The sequence below is a fragment of the Mirounga leonina genome, unplaced genomic scaffold (genome assembly GCF_011800145.1).
Source record: "Mirounga leonina isolate KUSES-001 unplaced genomic scaffold, KU_Mleo_1.0 Mir_129, whole genome shotgun sequence".
In the NCBI taxonomy this organism is placed as follows: Eukaryota; Metazoa; Chordata; class Mammalia; order Carnivora; family Phocidae; genus Mirounga; species Mirounga leonina.
In genome coordinates, this window is record NW_023270323.1 from 15080369 (window position 1) to 15097290 (window position 16922).

The window sequence follows — 16922 nt, forward strand, 5'->3', positions numbered from 1 at the left end:
ATAGCCTTTTTATAACCTAGCCTGGAGAGTCAAAGTCCTAGTGTGAAAAGAGCAGGTGGGAGGACAGCAGTGAAAACGGAGGAGTAAGGAACACCGAAGTCCTTCCCTCCAAAACACCAACATACACACTGGCAAAACCTGCCAAAATCAACTCTTTCAGCATTCTGGAAACTAAGTAAAAGCTCGCAGCAACCAGGGGGATGCTTAATCAAGAAAATCTAGCTGACTCTCAGTAAAAACAGAGAGCTTTGTGGTGTTTTAGCTCATACTGGTCCCACGCCAGGCCCCCAGCTCAGTGGTGGCCTTGAAAGTAACAGCCTGTATTTCTGGTGCAGGAAAGAGTATCAGAAGGACAACAATGGGCCTCATTCACTAGGAATTATGCTTTTGAACTATGTATCAATCAGCCTGGGCTGCTATAACAAAATACCACAGACAAGGGGTTTTAAACAACAGAAGTTTGTTTTCTCACCCTTCTGGAAGGCTGAGAAGTCCAGGGGTTCTGGCTGATTTGATTTTTGGTGAGGGCTCCCTGGTGTGTCTCTTTTTCCTCTTATACAGGTATCAGTCTGATTGGATTAGGACCCCACCCTTATATAACCTCACTTAACTTTACCTCCTAAAAGCCCAAATCTCCAAATAGTTATATGGGAGGTGAGGGCTTCCCAACATACAAATTTGAGAGAGGTGGCAGTGGGGGGCACGAGAAACCCAATTCAGCCCATAGCAACCTGTTCGGTGGCTCCTTGGAGGACTGGCTCAAAGGGTTCACCTTTATCTTAGGTAACTAAGAATTCTGTCAGTGCCAAGGGAGCTACCGACGGGCATGTGTCGAAACCATTTAAAGGCAAACGTGTTAGTCACAGCTACCTGGAGCAATGGGTTACAGTTGGGGCAACAATCGAGGAACGGAAAAGCTTGAGAGGAAAGAGGAGAGAATGAGATCCTCTGGCAAGTAAGGGCTTTGGAAAGCTCTGACATTTCCCGGGTGTTATGCGTTGAACTGTCACCTCCCAAAAATATATTGAAGTCCTAATCCCCAATACTTCTGAATGTGACCTTAACTGGAAATAGGCTCACTGCAGATGTAATTAGTTAAGATGAGGTCGAGCTGGAGTAGGGTGGGCCCCTAATCCAACAGTACCCCAGTGCTTGTGAGCCAGCCACGTGAAGATGGAGAGGAAGAGGGCGAATGGCTCACGAAGATGGGAGGTGGAGCTACAGCAATGTGTCTATGAGCCAAGTAACGCTAAGGCTTGTCGGCTGTCATGAGGAGCTCAGAGGCATGGCAGGCTCTCCTTCAGTGCTTCCAGAAGGAACCGACCCTGCCAACACCCTGATTTCAGACTTCCGGCATCCAGAACTGAGATAATAGATTTGTTCTTTAAGCCACCCTATTAATTGTTCTTTGAAGCCCTAGGAAACTAATACAAATAGGTCAGTTTTAAAAGAAGATATATTTGTTTGTAACTCCTTTTTTTCCTCCTGATTTAAAAGACACGACACAGGGCGCCTGGATGGCTCAGTTGGTTAAGCGACTGCCTTCGGCTCAGGTCACGATCCTGGAGTCCCAGAATGAAGTCCCGCATCCGGCTCCTGCTTCTCCCTCTGACCCTCGGCCCTCTCCTGTGCTCTCTCTCTCAAATAAATAAATCTTAAAAAAAAAAAAAAAAAAAAGACACAACACAGAGCAGTAATTCTAAATCTGGTGATGGGCGCACAATGTACAAAGATGTCACTTGGACCACGACATAAGCAGGGGGAGAGGAAAGCTGGCTGGGAGTAAGCTGGATGTGTATCTTATTACCAGACAAAACTGAAGGGACAAATGGTTCAACAATAATAGATGGAGCACTCAGTATTCTGCACCTCAATAATGGACTAAACAACTAGAGAGAAGATGAATGAGGCAACAGAAGACTGAAGCAACACTATCCACCAACCAGACCTTAACAAACACCTCCAGACCTCTACCCAACAGCAGCCAAATATGCATTTTTCTTCAGTGCACAAAGAACATTCTCCAGTACAGACCATATGCCAGGCCACAAAACAAATCTTGATACATTTTAAAAGATCATACAAAGTATGTTCACGAAGTAAATGGCATGAAATGAGAAATCAATGAACAGAAGGAAATTTAGAAAGTTGACAAATATGTGGCACCTAAACAACACCCTCTTAAACAACCAATGGTCTAAAAAGAAATCACAAGGGAAATCAGAAAATACTTTGAGACGATGCAAACAAAACGCAACATACCAAACCTACAGGATGCCGTGAGAGCAGGGCTGGGAGGTAAATTTAAAGCTATGACTACATTGAAAAAGAAGAAAGATCTCAAGGCAATAACCTAACTTTCCCCCTGAAGGAACTAGATGAACTAAATGCAAAACAAGCAGAAGGAAAGAGAGAAGAGAGTGGAGATAAATAAAAATACAGAATCCATGAAACTACAAGTTGGTTCTTTGAAAACAAAATGGATACAAACAAAACTGATAAACCTTTCGCCGCACCTTCCCTCCTCAACTTTTGTTCCTAGCACTGAAGACACTGCACTTGTCTCATCCAAGGGCCACGGCCATTCACAACTTACTTGAATTCCTGGCGGCATCAGACACACCCAAGCACCCCCTTTCTTTACTGGGCTCTCCTGCCCACTCTCTTGGTTTTCGTCCCTTGGTGCCAAACCATTTCTAGCTCCTTTGCTGGCTCTCTCCTTCTGTTCTCTACTGTTGGAAACTAAGAGCTCTGTCCAGGTTCTCTATCAACAAACTTTTCTTATTTGGCCACAGCTCATGGCTTTGTTGTTGTTGTTCACTGTTTATTGACTGCCTCCCCCAAGAACGTATATGCACCTGGAGAGTAGGATAGGACTTTGACCCCTTACAGCAAATTCATTACAGATGCCCTTAAATAGAACAAATGTTAACAGTTTGTACATTTTGCCCCCAGGATTTCTCCCAGCTGCCCCGATTTCTTTTATGCATGTGCACACACAGACACACAAGACATGTTACATGGTTTGTTTGGTTTTTTTAAAAACACATACCTCAACATCGATATTTGAATGAATGACTTGGGCTAAATCTAAATGACTTGGGCAAAGAAGGTGAATTCTACTCCTGCTGGTTACTCCAATGTGTTAGCAAAAACTGAAAATGATTCTTAAATATTAGGTTAAAGATAATAACGTGCCATCTGGGGCTCAAGTAGTGGGATAATAAATTTGGCACATATTATATTCAACTCTGTACTCTGATGGGAATTTTTTTTTTTAAGATTTTATTTATTTATTTGACAGAGACACAGCGAGAGAGGGAACGCAAGCTGGGAGAGTGGGAGAGGGAGAAGCAGGCTTCCCGCTGAGCAGGGAGCCCAACGCGGGGCTTGATCCCAGGATCCTGGGATCATGATCTGAGCCGAAGGCAGATGCTTAACGACTGAGCCACCCAGGCGTCCCCTGATGGGAATTTTAAACCTGAAAACAAGTCCTTTTTCATACCGCAGTTGGAAAAACTGGCTATCCAAAAATGGGTTTTTGTTATTTTTATGTGACTTAGGGAATAAAGGGGAAGAGGAATATTAATGGGTGGATTTTATTCAGGATTATTGCCATTTTTTCCAAACCGCTCTGACTCTTGCAACATCATGCTACAGGCTTTTAAGGATAATGAACTTTACTCATTTTTCTCTCCTAAGGCCACCTCTTAGCTACATCTGCTGTATCTGGTGGCCTCACACTTGGTAAGGTCTCTGGAGAAACAGCACCATCTGCTGGGCAAAGACTGCTGTGCACCCATCTCAGCAAATCGCCAGCTGCTCTCAATCTTTACCTTTCCTTGTGCAACTCCAAACTGGACATCAGTTCAGGTTAGCAACTAAGGCTTGTCTTCCAGAAGGCCAAACAGGAAGCCCTCCTACTCCAGAAATGCTGATAAGATCAGAGAAACCCCTTTGTCTGAGGCTCCCCTTCTAAGAAATCAATTTGGGTTTTGGGGGCGCTTGGTTGGTTCAGTTGGTAGGGCTCACGACTCTTGATGTTGGGGGTTGTGAGTTTGAGCCCCATATTGACTGCAGAAATTACTTAAAAATAAAACCTTTAAGGCACCTGGGTGGCTCATTTGGTTAAGCATCTGCCTTCGCTCAGGTCATGATCCCAGGGTCAGGCTCCCTGCTCAGCGGGGAACCTGCTTGTCCTTCTCCCTCTCCCTCTGCCCCTCCCCACCCCCACCCCCCGTGTGTCTGTTGTGTGTTGTGTGTGTGTGTGTGCGCACGCAGCTCTCTCTCATAAATAAAATTAAAAAAAAAAAAAATCTTTCAAAAAAAAGAAAAACTTTAAGAAATCAACTTGGGTTTTGATCCAAGATTGGAAATCAGTGCCATTGTAAGAAAGCACAACTGAGGTAGATTAACAAACAGGAATAAAAAAGGCCACAGTTTTAAGAAGCCTTTCTTCCCTATATTCTCTGCAAACAAAATGCTGAGAAAATTTAATGCCTTTGATCTCTTTTTGGAAATTCCAGAGGGTGAGATTTTTTTCCTCCTTCCCTTACTAAGAACCATGCATTTTTCTCCATTTACCACCTAGCTCACTACTTGCTTTCTAGGCATTTTTCCTTCCTCTTGACCAATCTATACCTCAAGTTCTTCCTAAGATCCTTTTCTATAACATTTAATTGTGAATGAGTTTCTTAGGGTCTAAGAAATATTCAACTTCTTTTTCCCTTCCTTTCACCTCCCACTTTGACAAACTGAAATTTGATATTGGAACGTTTTCTTTATTCCTGAATCTATTCTCAATTACTTAAAATAAATTAGTCTTGGGATGCCCGGTCTGTCTCTTGATTTTGGCTCAGGTCTGATCTCAGGATCGTGAGATCAAGCCCCCATTGGGCTCGGAGCTCAGGGGATAGATTCTCTCTCTCCCTCTCCCTTTGCCCCTCCCCCCCCCTTTCCCTCTCAATAAGTAAATAAATGTTTTTCTGTTACCCTTTTCATCATGGACAGGAAATGCCTCTTGCTGTAGACTGAATTTCTGTGTCCCCCTCGAAATCCATATGTCGAAATCTAACCCCCAAGGTGATGGTATTTGGAGGTGGGGCCTTTGGTGGAACCCTCATAAATGGGATTAGTGCTATATATATGTATATGTGTGTGTGTATACACACACACACACACACACATACATACATATATATATATATATTTTTAAATGTGATCTCTATGCCCAACATGGGGCTCAAACCCAGGACCCCAAGATCAAGAGTCGCATGCTCTACCAACTGAGCCAGTCAAGCGCCCCGGATTAGTGCCCTTATAAAAGTAGCCCAAAGAACGCTCCTTCGCCCCTTCCACTATGTGAGGTTATAGAAAGAAGACTTTGGTCTGTGAGGAAATGGGCTCTCACCAGACAGTGAATTTGCCAGCACCATGATCTCAGACTTCCCAGCCTCCAGAACCATGAGAACTAAAATTTTGTTGTTTATAAGCCACCCAGGTGTCTGGGATTTTGTGAGAGCGGCCCAAACAGACTATAACAACACCTCTACCTCAATTCTCTTTGGGCCACATACTGAGCACCCTCCTTTTTCTTTAATTCCTTCCTCCCTTTTCTTTTTTCTTTTTTTTTAAGTAGGCTCCAGCGTGGAGCCCAATGTGGGGCTCAATCTCACAACCTTGAGTGAGATCATGGCGTGAGCTGAAACCAAGAGTCGGAAGCTTAGTTGACTGAGCCACCCAGGCACCCCTAATTCCTTTCTAATCTAGGCTCTGGTGCATAATTTTCTCTCATTTCTTCCTTACTTTTCCTATTATTCCTTTGTTGGCATTAAGAGACACCTTTCCTATCATCTTCTCATTAGCTTTTTCAAAAATCGTAAGAAGTTCATCACTTTATTGCCATTTATGGCTTTATCATTTACAAATCACTACCATTTCCAAGATTTACTTACACTCATTTCCCTTTTACTATCCTTCTACATTTTCATAGTCCTCAGACTTCTTAATTAGTTACTAGGAGATAAAAATTATCAACATAAAGTCTTTTATATTTCTTGTCCTCTCAAATTTGCAAAACTTTTTTGTATTCAAGGCATCCCCAAAATTATTCCTCCAGGATTCATTACAGCTTTTCTTGATTAAGGAAACATGCCTCCTTCAAACATTATTTTATGTATCTCAAATGTAAGATTCTCAAAAATCGAAGAAACCCCACTCATAACAGGAATGCTTACTATCCATATGAAATAATAACCAATGAGATCATATATGTATATATAACTCAAATAATAGTCAATAATTTTCCACTGGCATTGCATTAAAACACACACATACACACACAAGATTAAGGCAAAAACTAAAATAAAGTTCTTATCTCCTCAGTCTCTCTTCAGTTTGTCTTTTGCTTATGGCAATAGGTGGTATGGCTCAGGAACCTACATAAAACTGAGTGGAGAAGAAAATGTTTTTATTAATCACAACATGAAACTGACATGACATCCCATTAGGACTGAACCAGGATAAATAACGCTGTTATAAAATTTACACTCTTCACATCCATTTCAGAGGCAAATATTACATTATTGGGGCTCTTCTAGAAGGGTCTTATGGAATGATTTCAGTAAACCTTTTGTTTTTAGTAAATAGCAACCTATATTCTCAAACTGCTAAAAAGTAGTTAGAAAGGCAACTATAAAATCCATAATGATACCAACTGGCAGGATTAGGACTACTCTGTTAGACAGTAAGTTTTAGATGTTGTATCAATGCACCGTTTTCACTGGTAAGGCAACCGCTTGCTGGGGGTGCCACAGTGATTAGCTCAAGTTTCTTCAGTAAGAGATGCTTGCTTCATCAAGATTCAAATGAGTTTCCTCTCCCCATTTTGCTCTTTCGGAGCAGAAACAAATGGCTCTGTCTTTTGTACGAGGGAGGCTAATATTTTGAAACTCAGCTGTCACAATCTTCTAACTCATAATTTAAAAGGGGAATGAATTATTATTGGGAATAAGTCTGTGAAATACTTCCAGTTTTTAAAATAACAAGGCTTCTGAATAACTTCTCGGACCTACCTTCCCATGTCGGTAACATGACTTGATAAACATAACACGTGTAATCTGCACTGTGGTAATTCTTCTATCAGCTACATTGCGCCCTCCGTAAGGGTTAGAGCTGTGGTTTCAAACAATTTCTACATCGAAAGCATCTTTAAATAAGTTTCCCTTTCACTGAACGGAGATTTTTTTTTTCCACTTATGTGCCCGTGGAAGGCAATTTAAACATACACATATATACACCTGCATACCTATGTGTGTGTATATATGGCTTTTGAAGTCAGTTACTTTCACCATTAGAATAAAACTAGACTACAGGGAGAAGTCTGCGAGGCCAGGCTGGTGCTCCTTACACCTCCTGCTCTACGCTGAGGAGGGCAGGTACAGTTCGCTGAAGGACGTGATGAGGCTGTAGTAAGTCTTCTCATCGTCTGTCAGCCCCGCGTTGCCGGGTCTCACCACCACAGCGACGTGCACATCCGCTTCCTCGGCAGCGCTGGCCTCTATGAGAATCAAAGTACATGTCAGAACCATCAACAGGTGACGTCTGAGATTTGCTTCAAAGTAATCAGGGGCATGTGGGGGAGGAAGAAACAAGTCGGGCTCCTATTTGATCATTGTTGAAACTAGAAGATGGGCATACTGGGGGGGGGGTGTCTGAGCACATTACTCTTTCTTTTATGTAACTGTAATACTTCCATAATAAAAAATATTTAAAAATACATGACTGTACCTGGCAGACTAGAATGGGCTAGACGTCCCTGTCCTGGTGTATAGTGAAGAACGTATCCTAGACGTCTGCACTTTTATTAAGTAGTTATGAATGCAGAAGCAAAGAGCCATGTTCTGGCCATGACTTTCCTCCATTTCCTCTCATCAGTCCCACAGAAAACTGAGTGTTTCCCAAAAGTCAGGCTGTCAGTAATAATACCAGTCAGGGAGAGATGGGACAAAGGGAAGCCCAAGATCCAATCAGGCCAAAATTCTGGCTGTCACATCAGGAGCCCAAATATGTCCTACTCCCTGGCCAGCCTGCCCATCTTCTTTGCCTGGCAAATTTCTACTCTTCAAAATTCAGCTCAAATATCTTACCTTCCAGAATGACTGCCATGTGGATTAGAGCATCCCATGTACTCCTTTAGCGCTTTGTGTTTAGCTCTATCACCACTCTATGAACGGACACGTTATTACCTGTTGTCTCTCTTCTCATTAGACTGTGAGCGCCTTAAGATCAGTGACTGCATGGGGCGCCTGGGTGGCTCAGTTGGTTAAGCGACTGCCTTCGGCTCAGGTCATGATCCTAGAGTCCCGCATCAGGCTCCCTGCTCAGCGGGGAGTCTGCTTCTCCCGTCACCCTCCCCCTTCTCATAATATAGCTTCAAAGTAATCAGGGGCATGTGGGGGAGGAAGTAATAATAAAATAAATTTTATTTATTTGAGAGAGAGAATGAGATAGAGAATGAGATATTCTCTCTCTCAAATAAATAAAATCTTTAAAAAAATAAATAAATAAAATTTAAAAAAATTAAAAAAAAAAAAGATCAGTGACTGCATGGTGGGTAAAAGAAAAATAGGACTAGTACAGTAAAACTAGGTAAGCCAGGTAGAGCAGGGGATATCTCTACTATGCCTTGGGCTACATTCCTCTCTCCACTCTGCGTCCATGTGAAAGGTAACAGCTAATGCCTTATATTAGTTTAGCACATACAATGTACCAGGTACTCTTCTAGGAACAGACATATATGAACAAAACAAAGCTCCTGCCTTCGTGGAGCTCCCATTCTCATCTAAATCTTCACAACAAGGTACTACTGAGGTAGTTAGTATTACCATCCCCATTTTAGAGACATGGAAAGTGAGAGCTAGTGAGCGATAGAGCTAAAGTTTGGGAAAGTGTGAGCCCGACTCTCTGGTCTGTGCTCTAGAACAAGGGCGAGCAAATGATGACCTGACACGTGCTTTTGTAAATAAAGTTTTATGAGAACACAGTCATGCCCATTCATCTGTGTATTGTCTATGGCTGCTTTTCCACTACCAGGACAGAGTTTAAGAGTTGTGACAGAGACTGTAGGGCCTGCAGAGCCTAAAATACACTACCTGGCCCTCTGCAGAACGAGCTTGCCAACCCTGCTCTAGAGCAATACTATTCCAAATGTGACCTGTGGACCTGTAGCAGGGGAAGCACCTGTAAGCTTATTAGAAATGCAGAATCTCTGGGGCGCCTGGGTGGCTCAGTCCGTTAAGCATCCGACTCTTGATTTCGGCTCGGGTCATGATCTCAGGGTCGTAGGATCAAGCCCTGCATCAGGCTCCGCACTCAACGGGGAGTCAGCTGGAGATTCTCTTTCTCCCTCTGCCCCTCCCCCAACTCGCTCACTCTCTAAATGAATAAAATCTTTTTAAAAAATAAAATAAAATAAAAGAAAAGAAAAGAAATGCAGAATCTCAACTCCCGAACATGGAACTACTGAATTAGGATCTGCAATTTAACACATGACTTCTCAGCACAGAAGGTAAGTTTTGATCAGAAGTTTCGAGGAAAAAAAACTGCCAAGAGAGGAGGCATCCTGGGCAGACATAAAATACACGTATAAATATCGGAAGAATGGAGCGAAGGTGTGGGAGACGGGACATGGGTCAGGTGGGGCATATTTGAACAGACGGAGCAAAACTGGCAAAGAATCTGAACCATGTTCCATGCAGTTTATATCTGGTGTAATAAGAAACCTCAGTGGTTTCCTAACCTTTGGAAAACAGTCACACCATCCGAACGGGTTAAAGGGCAGTAGTGCTGAAAGAGATGAGAAGTTCCCAGAGAGAGTAAGTGGGGCAGAGCTCTCTCTTCCGTCGACCCACCTCAAGTGTCTAGCTTCTCTTCCTGTGAAAGGGCTGTCAGCTTCCCAGAGCAAACAAAGTGCTAAACCATCCCCTCTTCATGTGGAAATCCCTTCCTCCAGGTAAACTCTGCAGGGGTCATTCTACTCATCCCTAGTCCTCAGCCTGACTGCCTCAAGCACAGCTCTCCTCTTGGCTAGCAACCCACGATTCCAATTGAGTTTAGCCATCATGATGCACGTGGGACCTGATACTAGCTAGTGGCTGTTGCACATTCACCCTCTTACCCAGACCACCACCAGGCAAGTGTTGTCCCGAAGCATCTATTTGCCTTGCTGGCATAAAACTGACTTAAAACCCTGGACCGCCCTCTTTTCCTCCAAGAGGAGAAGTCTTTTGGGTCTCTCTTTCATACTTGGATGTTATCTGGGATATCAACTTAGTCTTCCATTCTGCCTTGGCAATGGAGTCTGGGCATGTGGTACCAAAAACACAGGATCAGAAATAAAAGAAAAGAACAAGGCAAGCAGCCAGCTGCCTGGCCCCATCCCAACTACACATGAGCCCAGTTCTGGCCCCACTGCCTAAATGGGTGTGGAATTGGCAAATGATGAGGGACAAGAACAAAACCTCCGTGCAGAGACCTTGGAGAAAGCCAATTTTGTTTTGAGGCCAATTTGGGGATTATCTCTATTCGCTAAAGTTAAGAATAGTTTCTGGGACTGCAGCCCAAGGAAATGGCTTAAAAGAGAAAGACATAAAATTACAGATGTACTATGATAACAACTAGAAAAGAAAATGTGGTTAAAGACAAGAATATGAAGAACCTGTAGGTGATTTTACTAGAGCAGGGATTATAATTATTAATGGTAGCCAAAAAGTGAGGAATGGGGAGAAGATCTGGGGATCACAACACATTCAATCCCAGAATACTCGGGACAGGTTGACTACATGGGGAGCTCCAGCCACAAAGCAGTTCTCTAATTCTAAGCCTGCAGAAACTTACCATCCGAAGTGCTAGGAGATTAAACAGAGGGCAAACCATGGATCTGCCTCTCCAACAGCCCCTTTCATATGAATGATGACAGAAAAGCAATTCACAGATTAAAGCAGCTAACCTCAGGAGAGCAAGGCCTATCTCCTTTCCATAAGGAACAAAACAAAGTAAAAGGTCTTCAAATTATCCTTCCACACAGGGACTGCTGTGTTTCACACCCTGAACCTATGGAGACAGTAAAGCAACCTCCTCACCCCACTACTCTAAGCCCCCAAAAGCCATTCACAAGGGAGGGTATATCATAGCTTTGAATTGGCTAAAGTTTCTACAGAGAAATAAGATAGGCAAATATTTACAGTCCAGGGTAGAGGCCAGGTGAAATGGCTTTGTCAAGGCTAATGCTCACTGATGGTACATTTATGGCCTGGCTACCTAGTTACACAGGGAACCCTGAAGCAGTGTGTCTGTGCCGTCTGTCTGTCTGTTCCTCTCCTTCAGTGTGGTCCGAAAGTAAATGTAAAGTTCTCCAGGATGCAGAAAACCGAGACAACAGTTTTGTAGAAACCCTTGGACTCTGAAGCTGACCCAAGCCAGGACATCTAAGACATGCAATCTGCTGAGTTTTCAAAACTCAAGATAACAAATGGCTATGATCTGGTACCATGTACCTGGATCAAAGCTTTCAGTCTAAATTCACCAAAGCCTGAAATTTAACAATTACTGAATGTCTACTGTATGTCAGGCAAAATTAAGTCTTTCTTTCTCTAGAAAACATGGTAACTTTTTGAAGGCATTACATGATCTATGCTGCTTAAGATTTTTTTTTTTTTAAACCACTTATCAAATCAGTACTTGCTTATATACCCCTAACTCTTGCCTGACACAATAGACCAAAAGCTCAAAGGTCAGCAGCAGAGAAAAAATACAGTTCATACACACTACCTCTGGTAAGATAGCTTTGTCAGCAGCTTGGATTTGCCTGTGGGCCCTATCTCTATAAGTCCCAGGGGGTAGGGGTGATTCTAGTTCCATGACAAGATAGGAAAGACCAGAGAGAGGGAGACGGCCTACAGACTCCAAGGGGCTCAGGAGTCACAAGGAGCCAACCAGGCAAGAGAGCACCCAGCCCTTGGCCTCTTTCCCTAAATGCTCTTCCCCATCCTGCTGACCCAGACAGAATGTCAGGGCGGCTGCACGGTACACAAAGTCCTGCCCTGGGGTAGATGGGAGGTGAAACTTACAATCCAAGGTGAGCAGAAGGAACACAAATATAAAGAACTGCCCTCAAATACAGGTGCAATTATAAACACACCAAAAGTAGGCACCCTGGGAGATGCACAAACTCTAAGGACAATGAGCACGCAATCCAAAGCTGGAGCCAGGTGGGGGAGTGTGGGAAAGCCTTACCCAGCAAAGGCTTCCAGAGGAGAACCAGAGCCCAACCTTTGGCCAGCACCCACTACCGCTTCACCTGCTGCTGCTTGTTTTCTCATTCACTACAGCTTCCTGCTGTAATTCTCTAGAGAGTCTCCATTCTCACACAGGAGCTGGAGTGTGAGTTTTACATTTGGTCAGAAGTACTCTTGAACTCACTTAAATTACCAATACAGTACAGTATATACTGTTGCCTGCATTCACTCCTTAAAGTAGTAACATACCATATATAATAAAGAGGGCCATGGTGGGTAAAAAAAGATGCCTGTCTTTAAACAGGTGAATCATGAGCAATAAGGTCAGAGGTTCAGAGCATGAGGGGACCTGAGATCACCTGAGGGAAGGTAGAGAGGAGGCTCCTACTCACTGTGGGGCAGTGCTCATCAACTGGAACAACAAAGAGGCAAAAGTGAGTTCTCCTTCCCTATAGCTTTTTGTTTCTTTTTTTGTTTTTAGCTCATGTCACTGCTGTTAAATTCACATGATCAGGTCCATTATGTGTACAACATACACTTTATGTCCCTAACTAACCATGTACCTACCCTCATACCCTTGCCTGCATGCTCCTTCCCACAATGACACCCCTTAAACTGTCCTTTGTTATTTACCATTTCGTGTGTGTGTGTGTGTGTGTGTGTGTGTGTGTGTGTGTGTACGTACAGAAGGATGGGTGGGGAACCATGGATAAAAGTTACAGTGAGAAGATCTAGTCTTTCCAGTGCCACTTGCCCACACACAACCCCCAAGGATGGGGAAATGGAGAGAAACATGGATCAGTTGGTTCATGGCTTCTTTTTATAAACCTGTTTCATTTATAAACCACACAAATTTTCTTTACAGAGGCCATGTGTTTACAAGGCCAGGCTCAGCACCTGCCCTGGAGTTTACAATGTAAGGAGTCACATTACTCACCTAGTGTAACGTCTGTTAGAAACAAGATGTTGTTGGTTGAGCACCCAATGCTGCTTGCAATCTTTCGGTAACTCTCACTCTCCACTTTGTGTCCAATCTTGGTATCAAAGTGCCCATCAACAAGCTGCACACAGGGAAAGAAAAGACTAATGTTATAAATACACTTGCAACCCGACCCTTTGTCTCTCCTCCATTTGCTCTGAAATACGTTAACAATCATAATGATTTCGTCCCCTCAATAAATAATCCCTGAAAGTCTACTTAATAGAGAACTTTATGCAGGCTACAGAAAATAAAGTAGATTTTATAGAAATAAACATTTGGAAGAAAACTACCAATTCAATGTATATAAAATCATGTTACAATTTACTTGGTTTTCTTTGATTAGCATTAATTTTATATCCAAAATTTTTTAAAATATACATGCCCATGTTCCTTTGAAGAACTATTTGATAGATATTTGGGAAAGTACTTGAATGAAATAATATCAAAACTGTTAAAAAAAAATATACATGCCCGACTTTCTATCCTTAAAGCCCTACTTGCACTCAAATTACTTATTGGACTGGGTTTCACTCGTGATGACAGGTCCTAAACATTGTCCTTTTGATCCCAGAATGAACAGATTTCTCTAGCCTGCCTCATTATTAAGCTGCTACTTAACTTTCTCTGCTGCTGACCTTTGAGCTTTTGGTCTATTGTGTTAGGCAAGAGTTAAGAGGTATATAAGCAAGTACATTTTTATCCTTGAAATTCAGTAAGTAACTATTGTGTATTATCTATCACCTTACTGTCTGTTCCATCAGAGAGAATAAAAGAGTAGCTTACATCTGTATTCAGAGGAGATACACGTATTAAAGGTTTTATTCCTGATTTAATATTTGATTTAAACTAAGATAAAACACAGGGAAGTACTAAAATGAGAATACAACATCTCCAAAGCCAAAGTGTTCTCTGTGCACAGTAGAGGCTCAATAAATATTTATTTAAAAGATAGTTGGCTGAGTGACCTACTGCATATCACTAAGTTCAGCCTGTATTCGGTGAGTTGGCATTTCTTTTTAAAGTCCTAAATGCGGGGCGCCTGGGTGGCTCAGTCGTTGGGCGTCTGCCTTCCACTCAGGTCATGGTCCCAGGGTCCTGGGATCGAGCCCCGCATCGGGCTCCCTGCTCGGCGGGAAGCCTGCTTCTCCCTCTCCCCCTCCCCCTGCTTGTGTCGTCTCTCTGTCAAATAAATAAATAAAATCTTAAGGAATTTTCTCTTCTACAAGAAAGGTAACAGGTGGCCTTAACATATCACCATTTAATAACACACCCAGTTCTCTTACAGAAGAATGAGGTTTCTGCTAAAACAAAATCTGCTCTCTCTCCAAAGTGCCAGAAACAAATGAATGTACCTTGCACTCTGTTGCGCTAAAGAAGTGTACGTGTGCATGTGTTTGGAGGGGGCACGGGCCACTATTGTACTGTTGCTCACCAGCTACTCGAAACAACCAAAAGAAGTGGGCCATTGGTTTCGTCGGAGTGGACATGAGCATGACAGCATGAGCATGTACATATATGTATACACATACATATATATATTCCTGCCCCCCCCATCCCGGACCTGCCAATGCAGCTGTGCTAGGAAGCACGGCCCAGGGAACTACACTTTGAACAAACTCCCCTGGTGATCGTTACTCACAACAGCTTAAGAACCTCCGATGCCAAGACTGGTACGACAGAAACATTTCACCCTTCCCTCGAATGCATTCCCTAGTTTATCCACTTCTCTTTATCACCCGCTTAGCATATATACATGTGGTGCTCTGAATGTTGACTTAGCTTACACCTATAGGATATTCCTTTAAGATTCATTCTTTCATGCTTTCACAGCATCAGAAAAACAGAGTAATCGGGTAACCTACCTCAAGAATATCTCCCTCTGTAGAATGCCCAAATAATAGCTTCTGGGCCTCTACACTCCCTGAAGAATAGATATACACCTTCATTCCAGCCTCTCTCCATTTCCGGACTGCTGGAACTACATCTTCGAAGAACCTAGAGGAAAGACCATCAAGTTCAAATGCAGGAATATGGTATCTAGCCTGATGAAAACCAGTCAAAATAGCTGTAACAAGTTTCTTTTATTTGAGCCCAAAGGGTCACCATGAGAAACACCTCCAAGAGACTGCAAACTCCTGCTGACCTAACAAGCTTGTCACTGGGACTCCAGAACCACAGCAGATTAGAAGCAGCAATGTAGGTGGAGAGAGCAGTTTTGGACAGGCAGCCACACTACCGACAGTAAAAAGTGATTACAAATAAGGGATGAAATAAAGTGCTTTTTTAAATTCCCAAGGAACTCAAAAAAAGTAACAATTATGTAATCTTCGATGTAATTATGACAAGAAGAGGTTACATGATGTCCAGTGTGCCTTCAGAAAGCATGGAAATGCCTTTAAAAAGATTTGCTCCCAAACAATTACAAGAAAAACATCTGAGGGTTCAAAGCCACTCATACGTGACTAGCTAGAAAATGGAACTCCATTTCTTAAGAACTAAGAAAACCTAAAGTTTTAAAATATAGAAAAAAATTACCTAATAAAACAGTTAAGAGACTCGTACTATCTCACATCAGCTAATCGGCCAACAGTGTCTAGCTTTTCTGATTCCTGACATGAAGTCCTGCTTCCCAGTTCTACACCGCCTTCCATATTCGGTGGTGGAATTATCGCAGAAATAGGTGAAAAGCGAAGCACAAGGAACTTGGAATGTGGAACCAGTCATCTTTAAAAGATTAACTGGAAAATGTCAGGGAAGTCTCCTACTGGATAAAACAGCTTAATGGATTACGCTAATTGAAGGAAAGAGATCAACTAATTTGAAACCAGCACACATAATTGTGGGTTACTTTGTGCGTTATTTGCAATCATAGAAACAGGATTTTTCCACATTGAATCTGCAGATTGTTACCGTTCCAATTCAGGGCTTAGAAGTCTAAGGTAACTTATTTCAAGTCCCTGGTTTTATAATTACGGAAACCAGTCCAAGACAAGGAAGGACTAACTATAACTAGTTTGAGCGTCCTCTCTCGGCTCCACTCTTTAGTGTTTTATATAGTGAACTAGCGGATATTCCCAGATGATTGGCCTATCCTGATATTCTAATGCATCCTTTAAAAAGTGGAAGCCCGGGCGCCTGGGTGGCTCAGTTGGTTAAACGACTGCCTTCGGCTCAGGTCATGATCCTGGAGTCCCGGGATCGAGTCCCGCGTCGGGCTCCCTGCTCAGCAGGGAGTCTGCGTCTCCCTCTGACCCTCCCCCCTCTCATGTGCTCTCTCTCATTCTCTCTCTCTCAAATAAATAAATAAAATCTTTAAAAAAAAAAAAAAAAGTGGAACCCCCCTGGGGTGCCTGGGTGGCTCAGTCAGTTAAGCATCTGACTTCGGCTCAGGTGATGATCTTAGGGTCCTGGGATTGAGCCCAGCAGTCAGGCTCCTCGCTCAGCGGGGAGTCGGCTTCTCCTCCCCCTTTGCCCTGCACGCGCTCTCTCTCTCTCTAAGAAATAAATAAAATCTTAAAAAAATATATGAAAAAGTGGAAGCCCCTTGTAAAGTACATAAATAAAGGAATGGCATTTCATTCGACAGAAGAACAAAAGAAATACAGCAACTAGAAGTAGTCTTGGATCTTAGGGTGTACGTCAGG

General features: G+C 42.8%; 1 protein-coding gene across 4 annotated transcripts in view; it reads right to left on the bottom strand.

Moving 5' to 3' along the window:
* Window positions 1-6452: 6452 nt before the first annotated feature.
* Window positions 6453-16922, bottom strand: part of ENOPH1 (enolase-phosphatase 1) — a 40261-nt gene continuing 29791 nt past the window's right edge. For 3 of the 4 annotated variants that reach the window (XM_035004677.1, XM_035004678.1, XM_035004679.1), the window contains 3 exons: window positions 15141-15273; window positions 13234-13357; window positions 7248-7558 (listed from right to left, as the gene is read on the bottom strand). In XM_035004677.1, the coding sequence (XP_034860568.1) occupies window positions 7419-7558; window positions 13234-13357; window positions 15141-15273 (397 nt within the window). In that variant the 3' untranslated portion in view covers window positions 7248-7418. Of the gene's footprint in view, window positions 7559-13233; window positions 13358-15140; window positions 15274-16922 lie in introns of all 4 variants that reach the window. The other variant, XM_035004676.1, reaches the window with a different exon arrangement.